General features: G+C 37.0%; 1 protein-coding gene across 1 annotated transcript in view; it reads right to left on the reverse strand.

Annotated features, from left to right (window-relative positions):
- Positions 1 to 9,376, reverse strand: part of LOC112157941 (apolipoprotein B-100) — a 17,169-nt gene extending 7,793 nt beyond the window's left edge. The window contains exons 1-22 of the mRNA XM_024291052.2: positions 9,220 to 9,376; positions 8,903 to 8,947; positions 8,576 to 8,688; positions 8,367 to 8,512; positions 8,146 to 8,293; positions 7,682 to 7,822; positions 7,487 to 7,611; positions 7,326 to 7,411; positions 5,514 to 5,964; positions 4,648 to 4,762; positions 4,425 to 4,571; positions 4,120 to 4,331; positions 3,105 to 3,324; positions 2,850 to 3,023; positions 2,581 to 2,775; positions 2,331 to 2,498; positions 2,026 to 2,231; positions 1,778 to 1,948; positions 1,547 to 1,677; positions 1,269 to 1,470; positions 1,001 to 1,173; positions 741 to 916 (exon numbers count right to left, since the gene is read on the reverse strand). Of these exons, the coding sequence (XP_024146820.1) occupies positions 741 to 916; positions 1,001 to 1,173; positions 1,269 to 1,470; positions 1,547 to 1,677; positions 1,778 to 1,948; positions 2,026 to 2,231; positions 2,331 to 2,498; positions 2,581 to 2,775; positions 2,850 to 3,023; positions 3,105 to 3,324; positions 4,120 to 4,331; positions 4,425 to 4,571; positions 4,648 to 4,762; positions 5,514 to 5,964; positions 7,326 to 7,411; positions 7,487 to 7,611; positions 7,682 to 7,822; positions 8,146 to 8,293; positions 8,367 to 8,512; positions 8,576 to 8,688; positions 8,903 to 8,947; positions 9,220 to 9,274 (3,600 nt within the window). The 5' untranslated portion in view covers positions 9,275 to 9,376. The remainder of the gene's footprint in view (positions 1 to 740; positions 917 to 1,000; positions 1,174 to 1,268; positions 1,471 to 1,546; positions 1,678 to 1,777; positions 1,949 to 2,025; positions 2,232 to 2,330; positions 2,499 to 2,580; positions 2,776 to 2,849; positions 3,024 to 3,104; positions 3,325 to 4,119; positions 4,332 to 4,424; positions 4,572 to 4,647; positions 4,763 to 5,513; positions 5,965 to 7,325; positions 7,412 to 7,486; positions 7,612 to 7,681; positions 7,823 to 8,145; positions 8,294 to 8,366; positions 8,513 to 8,575; positions 8,689 to 8,902; positions 8,948 to 9,219) is intronic.

Consider the following 9,376-nt stretch of genomic DNA (forward strand, 5'->3'; position numbering starts at 1 on the left):
ACTAGTAACTAATCAGAACATTTTTATTTCTAAAATTAAAGTTTAAAAAAGATGTCTGGATAGTAACTGGTGTGCACCACATAGTAACTGAAACATTTTTATTTCTAAAAATTGTATAGTAGAAAAAAATGTTTTACAGTTACTATCTTGCGTGCACTAGATACTAACCAGAACATTTTTATTTCTAAAAATTGAAAAGGAAAAAAAATGTATGCGCACCAGATAGTAACTGAAAAAAAATGTTTTTTCTAAAAATTGAAGTAAAATGTTTTGGGGAAAAAAATATTTTTTTTCAGTTACTATCTGGTGTGCACCAGTTACTAACCAGAAGATTTTTATTTCTAAAAATTTAGTTGAAAAAAAAATGTCTGGATAGTAACTTGTGCGCACCAGATAGTAACTGAAAAAAAATGTTTTTTTCTAAAAATTGAAGTAAAATTTTTTGGGGAAAAAAATGTTTTTTCAGTTACTATCCGGTGTGCACCAGTTACTAACCAGAAGATTTTTATTTCTAAAAATGTAAGTAAAAAAATGTCTGGAAAGAAACTGGTGCACACCAGATAATAACTTTTACAGAACCCCCATGTATTAAAAAAAAACCTCCATTTTTGTTTTTACTTCGATGTCCTTTTAGGGGTAATAAGCAGCAGACAACAAACTCTTTTTGATATTTAATTCTAGTAGTTAAAGGTTTAAATAGAAACAATGTAAAAGTAGCTTTCTACAACTGATGTATTTACCTCAATTCCCTTGTTGAGGATGTGACGCAGTTTCATGTCAGTGTTCACCACCTGATGGTTCATGATTTCCTCTGCTAATTTCTTGATCCAGACCTGGAGGACTTTGGAGTACTCCACTGGGACCTCAGTGTCAGCATTCATGTTGGACATCAGCTGAACCTCAGCCTCTTCCTCCCCTAAAATGCCCAAAAGATTTTTAGTTACATGTTAATCGAGGACTTTATTTACTCATGACTGTGAATATGGTTTAACTAATATACCATATTTAAAGGTGACTGCCTGAACGGAAACCATTTCTGGGAGTTTGATGTCACTCTTCAACTGCAGGGTGAGTCCTTCAGCTTTGTTCATAGTGGAGCTCAGAGTGGCATCGATCTGGAGTGCGGGAACCAACAGCTGCACTTGCAGCATGCCATCAGTCATGGCCTGAAGTCTGTGATCAATGAAAAGAGTTGGCAGAAGTTTGAGCTGAATTCTGACATTTAAAAAAAAAAAAAAAAAAGCAAAAGAATGAATAATTTTACTCACTTGGCACGACCAATCAACGACAGTTGAAGCTCGTTCTTGTTGGAGATCTCAAAGATGATGGACTTGCCCTTTGCATTGCTCCCTGACACACCGATTTTAATGCCGCTCTCGACATCAAAGTCTGGAATCTGGATTTGAGTGGTGAAAACGTTCCTGTTTCTGTTGTATTTCATGGTGGCTGTGGCCTCTGAAGGCTGATCACCTGAAATAAGATTTAAAAAAAAGAAATAGTTTCATTTCTGAACACTGTAGAGGCAAATCGTGTGAGTTTTTTTTACCTTCTGCCCTCAGTATAATCTTCAAGGAGTCAACCTTATGGCGTCCTTCACTTCCTTCACTGAGAAGCTTGTAGGCAACCGTGGCTGTGTACTCAGTCACCTCTTCAGTGGGTTCAATATCAATTGCAAATCTACAGATGAAAAAATGAAACATTTTTGGTTAGTTCTCATATATATTTAATATATTGTGCACAGGTTTAAAAAAGAACAAGTAAAAACCATTAAACTCACGAGGTCTCTCCATTTACAGGGAAGTAAGGCGCATCGCTCCGCTCACCAACCTCAGGCAGAAGAGTTTTGATGCAGTATTTGATTCCAGTGAAAATAGGCTTACACTTTGAGTCACTCTGTCTGTGTGGGATTATTGTGGCCTTGTCAGCTCCCACAATCATCACTTTGTTGCTGTTTGAAAAAAAAGAGTAAAATTAGATAACCACATCCTAATACTACTTAGTTTGACCACTTTAAGTATCTGTTACCTCAATCTGAGGAGCTTCACGGTGCCTTCTGGAGCAGGGATGGAAAGCTTGACTTGGGTTGGCTCCATGGTGATCTTAGCTTTGAAGGCACTCTCGTGGTACACAGTGGTGTGCATCTCAACAGCAGACTCAACAAACTCTGGAATGTGGACTCCCATCTGAGTCATGAACTCAACCCCAACAGAGGGACTGAATGACACTGTTTTCTGTGGAAAAAAAAATATAGAAAACAACAAATCAGAATTACAAAATTGCCACTGACTGAAGATAATCAGTAAGAAAAGAATGGGTAGGTTAAAAAGTACCATGTTTGGATCCATGGTTAGGCCTCCTTTGGCTCCGGGAGCAAAAGTACCAGACAGGGCAAATGTCAGGGGCAACCCAGAAGCTGTTGGCATGATGAATTTGTTGTCCATAAAGATGTAGTGGGCAAAAATGTCATTCCGTGCGGAAGACATCAGCTTTTCCAGAACCTGATAAGTTAAAAGAACCAACAATTACAGGACTATCCTTAATAAAATGTGTTTTGAAGTATTTGTAGATCACAAAAAATACCTTGCTGGGAGTGATCTTCTGGAAAATGTTGGCATACATCTCAGCAACTGACTTCAGATCGCTGCCCTTGATGAAGCCAAGCTCAGCTCCCATGATCCTCAGGTAGGCCATGGCCTCTGGGGACTCCTGGTTTTGCAGATCTTTAACCAGCTTGTTGAAGTTGCGGACAATTTCTCTCATAAGGTTCTCGGGAACCTAAAATGCGATTGAGTTGGATTAAACGGAATAAATCATAAAATCAATATCATCTATCAGAAATGGTGACATACCTTTTGGCCCTCTGGTTTCAATGGGGCAACCCAGTTTTCCAGAACTTCCTTGACTTTAAGTGGAAGTTTCCCCTCTGCCCAGTACAGAGCTTTGGATACAGTATCAGGGAAGAAACCGTTCTCTCCAAACAGAGCTTCAATTGTTGGCTCAAAGCCTTTTCCGTCCATGCCAACCTATGAAAAAACAAACAAGATTTTCTTAATCCAAATAATTTTTTAAATTATATCTTTTTTGCAACCAATCACAACACATACCTCCCAGATGTCAACGCTGTAGCCAAAAGCTTCCAGGGTTGTTTCTAACAGAACCTCTCTTGGCAGCTGGTTGCTTGGATCAAAAATGACATTTCCCTCAACGCTGGCCAGCAAGCTCTCATGTGCCACACCCAGTTTGTAGTTTCGGGATGTTGTGGTGAAGTCGTAGTCTGTGGTGCCCTCTACGTTCTGCAGGGCGTCCAGTATTTTCTCACGAAAGCTAAGAAAAGTGTAGAGTAGAGGGTGTCAAACTCAATAACAGAAGGGACCAAAATCCAAAACACACCTTAAGGACAAACATTTATTGAACACTCTAAAACTAATTTTTTAAACTTTAAAAGTGTAAATTTATGAACTAGATGTGTAGCATTACCTGCGATAACGCTAGTGGGAAATTGGCCACTGGAAATGCTAGTGGTGATAGCTCAAGATGCTAAAATTAATAACTAAAAATGCTAAAGCGGATAGCTCAAAATGCTGAAGCTAACAGCCAGCTAAGATATTAGCTAAATGCCAACTTAGCCTAAAAAAAAAATAAAAATAATAAAAAACTTAGGTTAGCAACAGCTAGCATGTAGCTGGAAAATAGCTAAACTTCAAAATAGCCTGAAAAACTGAAAAAAACCTAAATTAGCTGAATCAGCTAGCGTGTTAATAGTAGCCTAACTCCAAAACAGCATAAAAAAAAGTTTTAAAAAGCCTTAATTAGCCAAAACAGCTAGCATGTAGCTGAAATGTTAGCTAAACTCCAAAATAGTCCAAAAAGCTAGCAGATAACAATTTTTAAAACATTAAAACTGTAACTTTTTAACATAATTATGAATAATAAAAAGTCAGGAATATTATTCCAGAATAAATCAACTTAAAAATTAAATAACTTTCAATATTTTACCCTCCATAGAAATATATTTTGTCAAAATTATACAATTTAAAAATAAGGGCTGGGCCTTGACTTTGACACGTGTTGTAGAACATTGAAAGTGAGGTGCATATATAAAAAATCGTTTTTTTTTACCTTTTGGCCTTAGGATCAGGTAACGTAATGATGTTGTGGATGTGTGAGGACACAAACGCCTTGACTTGAGGGTTCTGCTCCTGTGTGAGAATCTTCTTCACCGCCTCAATGTCACTGTCCTGAGGGTTCCTCATCAGCATCAGGTAGGCAGCCAGGCGCTTCTGCACCGCCCCTTTGGGATACTGACTGACCCGCTGGAGGTTGGATCGAACCTGTACGGAATAGTAACATCGACTTTGCTTTAGCTCTTTCATTTATTTTGCAGCAAAGAATGAAAAAGCGTGAATATGTTTAGTATGTGGTACCTCATCAGTCACAGACATGCGCCTGAAGGCCTGGATGGCAGCGAGCTGCACGGACAGGGTGGTTGCAGGTTGCCTCATGCACTTCACCAGGGTGGACTTAATTTTGGGGTCAACAGACTCCATTGCATCTCCCATGTTACCGATAATCTAAACAGAATATTTCAGGAACATAAATGACAAAAAGATCAAATATTTTCTGTTCTGCTGCATGTCTGTGACTTACCCGTAGGGTCAGGAAGGTCAGGTCTTTTTCTCCAGCACAGTCGCCACCCAGAAGGGAGGTCATGAACTCATAGACGTCACTGATCTCTGGGGTGACTCCCTCAGACTTGAACAACCTGGAGAGCAACATCAATTAACCCTTTAACTACCCAAAAAAAGAAATTAAAAACTACCAAAAAAGGTATGTTTTTTGCTGCTTATTGTCTTTGTACGGAACCCCTAAAGGGACATAAAAAATAAAAAAATAAAGTAAGACAGTAAGTTATTTTTATTTCCCTAAAAATACTTAAGGGGTCTAAAAAAATAATAGAAGTAAAAAAATAAAAATAAAAAAAATGTCTTTTTTCTAAAAATGCTTGAGTTCTGTAAAAAAAAATTGAAGTTAAAAAACAGAAGTTTACGAAAAACATTTTTTTTTCTAAAAATACTTAGAAAAAAAAGTCCTAGCTACTAACCAGACCTTTTTTAAAAAAAAAAAAAATAAAGTTTAACAAAAAAAAAAAATCTGGTTAGTAATTGATACACACCAAATAGTAACTGTTGCACACCAGTTACTATCTGGTGCGCAACAGTTACTATCCAGAATTTTTTTTTACCACTTTAAATATTACAAAAAAAGAGCTCTGGTTAGTAACCAGTACAGACCAGATAGTATTTTTTTTTTAATTAAAAAAATGTTCTGTTTTACTAATTTATGCACACCAGTTACTATCTGGTGCGCATCCGACAATAATCGGAATTATTTTATTTTTTTGTTTTTTAAATTTTTGGAAAAAAAAAAATTCTTCAATTTTTTTTTTCTTCAATTTCCCTTTAGGGGCTCCGTAGCTTGGAGAATACTTTCTTGTTTCTTATTTTTCGACTTACTTCCTGGTTGCAATGCTGAGTGCATACATGATGGGTTTGCTTTGTCTGTTCTGAGCCATTTCCAGCAAGTCTTTCACCATCAGGCGGGAGGGGTGCTGGAGCATTCCCATGGCGTAAATGACAGCGTCGACCTCCACAGAGGCTCCGTCGTACGTCCTGAGAGTGTTTATGATGGCGCTGGTGCATTCTGGTGTACCGCACTGAATCAGGGCCTGCCACGCCAGTGAGCCGGAGATGTCCATCATTTCGTTGGTGATGGAGCGCAGAAGGTCGGCCTTCAAACCACGGAGTTCTGAAACCAGCTCGCGGAAGAGACCGGCGCGCTCCTCGCCATTCGCGGTCTGTGACAAGGTGTTCAGCTTCTGCATTTTGGCAATCAGGGCATCTTTGGTCTTCAGCGGGGATTTGTCATCAGCTACTTCCATAGGCAGGTGTCTGAGGTTGGCCTCATCTGATGGTACAATGAGAGAATTTATAGAGGATAGGTTTAAAAAAATCCATTGAGCTTAACAGATCGAGAATCGATTCATAAAAATGTAAATCGATTTAGCACATAAAGCTAAAGTCAGCTAGCTTGATGCTAACTATATATGGAATTTAAAATAGGACGGCTAATGCTAACGCTCGGTAGACCTAAACATACATTACTGACTTAATGAACATATTTATATGAATTTTCCAAACTATTTTAAGAATATACTTTTAAAATAACAAGGTGTGGTCTAAAACATTGTTTTTTTCCCTTATACTGTTTTCTCCTTCTGGATTAAGGTATACTGCTATAGCGTGATCGCCACCTAGTGGCCAAACTAAAACGTCCTCCTGGAGAAGCAGAACAACGTTTACACTACTAATGATCTGAACTTTTTTGTTAGAACTTCTACTTTTGAAAATCAATGTAACATTGTATGATATTAACAATCTCACTAATACGTTTTACAGTATGATTAAAATATATTTATTCAAAATATATAGCAGATTATTCATGTCTTTATAAACAAATGTGTCTAAATGTGTAAACTCAAAATTGTATTGAACTAAAAAGAATTCAAAAGAATCGGAATCTAATTGATTCACTCTTTTAAATCAAATCAAAACATTTCTGGAAATTATAACCGATACCTATATGGAGCTAAATCGGGGCCAATATTATTTGAAACCCAACTAAATCAAATTGAAAAATAAAATTGTAAAAAAATACATATATATAACTGTCCAAAACGTTTTCCAATTATAAAATAAACATATTTATTTTCAGCTTCAAATGTTCAGTTTTTTAGGTTTCAAAATTCAAAAGTTTTAAATTGAAATTTTGAATTTCAATCGATTGTGCGTATTACTCCCCAAGGTACGGAACCTAAAAATTGACATTGAAAAAAATTAATCAGTGAAGTAAAAACAAGTGTGAAGAATAAAATTATTTTTTCCTTAAAAATTAAAGAAAAATAGTCTAGTTACTGACTCCAACAGTTGTTATTTTCTGTGTTTTAGTTTTTCAATTTTTAGGAAAAAAAAATTCCAGTTCCAACCAGATTTTTTTTTTTAAATTGAAGTTAAAAAAAAGAAAAAAAATCTGGATATTAACTGATGTGAATGAAGAATATTTTTCACTTCAATGTTTTTCATATACCCTATGTATTTTTTTTTTTAGAAAAAAATATCTTTTTAACTCAATATTTTTTTTTTATTAATGTCTCTTTAGGAGCTCCGTACCAATTCGTCAAGCAGAAGAAAACATTATTTATTTATTTTTTCTCTTTTTGGGGTAGTTAAAGGGTTAAACATCTAAGATGCAACACTGTAAATACTCACTGATGTCAAAGATTCTGTCGTTGATCTGCTCAGTTTCTTGTAGCGTTACAGTCTGCCTGACAACTGCAGAAATCCCGTATTCATTCCTTTAAAGAGATCAAATATTTACATTTCATAAACACACTTGAGTCAGATTTTGATTCCTTCGTTTTTAAACCTACTTGTGAGAGAAGGGCAGGAAGATGTGTTTCTCTGTGCAGGACCCGCTGGTCATGTGCTTCATCTGGCTGTCAAACTTGTAGTTACAGGTCTGGGTGCTGCTGATCATTTTGGACAAGGGGTAGTTCTGAAAGTTGAAGGTGACAAACGGTGAGAAATGCAACTCAGTCGATCAAGACTCCGACTGTTGCTCTCACCATTCCTGAGATGAGCGCCAGAGGACTGGTGTGCCGCCTGTGTGCGGTGAAGCCGTCGCATTTGGACAGATCCCTGGTTACCGTCACATCCTCTGTGGAGTAGGCCGTGACGTCGGTGGAGCACACTCCATGAACAGTGGGCTGAAAAAGATTAAGCCCAAATCAATACTAAAGGAAGAACCCCAGCTGATCTGTATTATCTCCATAATCAATAACTCTTGAAGATTGCTTCTTGTTATGGGAGCAGGTGATGCCAAAGCGGAGATAAACTTATCTGGGACTTTGACCTGAAAGTTGTGACTATGAAAACGTGTCCTACAGGAGACAATGTATCACTCGGGATTGGGACACTTTATCTACTTGTTGTGCAACTTGTTTATCTTTGCATGACTACATCTCAACCTGGATAAAGCTCCGCTTTATTAGTCGATACCCATAAACCTAAATCGAGAAAACAGATTTACCACATTTTGGTTGTTCTCTTCGGTCATTTCGGGCACCATGAGGGCCGAGACGATTCCTCTCTTGATGTTCAGGATGTTCACAGGTTCATCATCTTCAGGGTAGAGTTTGACCTCAGTCTGTCTTTCCACCGCGACCCTCAAAGGGTTCCTGTTGAAATTAAAAGTTACAACCAAATCTCCAACTTTAAAAAACACATTTAAGCCGTTCTAATTAAACGTACTTGGCCATCGCAGCTCTGAAAGCCTCGGCTTCAGCAGCAACACGGTACACTGGGTTCCCACCATCGTCCACGCCAGAGATCTCGCTCAGAGAACAGTCCGTCGTGCGAAGGATGAAGCTGCACGTCTGCGGCACGTCGACCTCCACCTGAAAAGGGAATTTTAGCGTGTTTCCTGTGAATTAAAATATAAGAGTTTGGGGGAGACTTACTGTGCAGGAAACTCTGGGCCCACTTTTGTCATCACTTGCACCATTTACGCTGTTAAAAGTTTCCGCTTTGTAGTTGTACACAAACCGCTTGAAATGTCCGTATCTTTTGGCCACTGTAAAAAAAATGATACATTTAGTAAATAATTCAATATAAAATATAATTTTAGCAACAAAATCCAATTTTAAATGTATTTTTTATCTTATTTTTGTACTTGAAATTAATTATTTTAGTTTATGTAGTTTTAGTTTATAATTATTTTTTAATAAAAAATTAAAATATCTTTTCTGAGGAAGATTACTGGAAAATAAATGCAAAAAAGAACTCACAAAAGCAAACTGGAGAGTGTTCGCCAACACTTTCCACATCTTGCTCTGTAAAAAATGACAAAATAATTTGTTTAAACACAATATTTAAATCCAACTCACTTCTAAATACTTAAAAATGAAAGAATAAATCCACAAAAATATCTAAATTAGCTTTTCATCTTTAATAAATTACTAAAAAATACATTTTTTTTCTAATTTTATTTGTACATTACATTTTTCCGTCTTTTTTTGACAGAAAAACAAACAAAACATAAATTGATTTTTAAAAAATCTTTAATTCTGACCAATTTCTCCTCAAAATAAAAGCGGATACTCACGGGCGACTGAGTTTGACCCCAGAAGCAGCAAAAGACAGAGCCTGGCGCCCCACATGATGGGTTCAGCTCCTGTGAGTTGAGGAGAGTCTCCCTCTTTCTCTGAAGACTAATTCTCAGCCTTGCGTCTTCAGGCTTTTATAGACCTCCAGTTTTACTG

Source organism: Oryzias melastigma, linkage group LG24 (genome assembly GCF_002922805.2).
Source record: "Oryzias melastigma strain HK-1 linkage group LG24, ASM292280v2, whole genome shotgun sequence".
Taxonomy (NCBI): domain Eukaryota; kingdom Metazoa; phylum Chordata; class Actinopteri; order Beloniformes; family Adrianichthyidae; genus Oryzias; species Oryzias melastigma.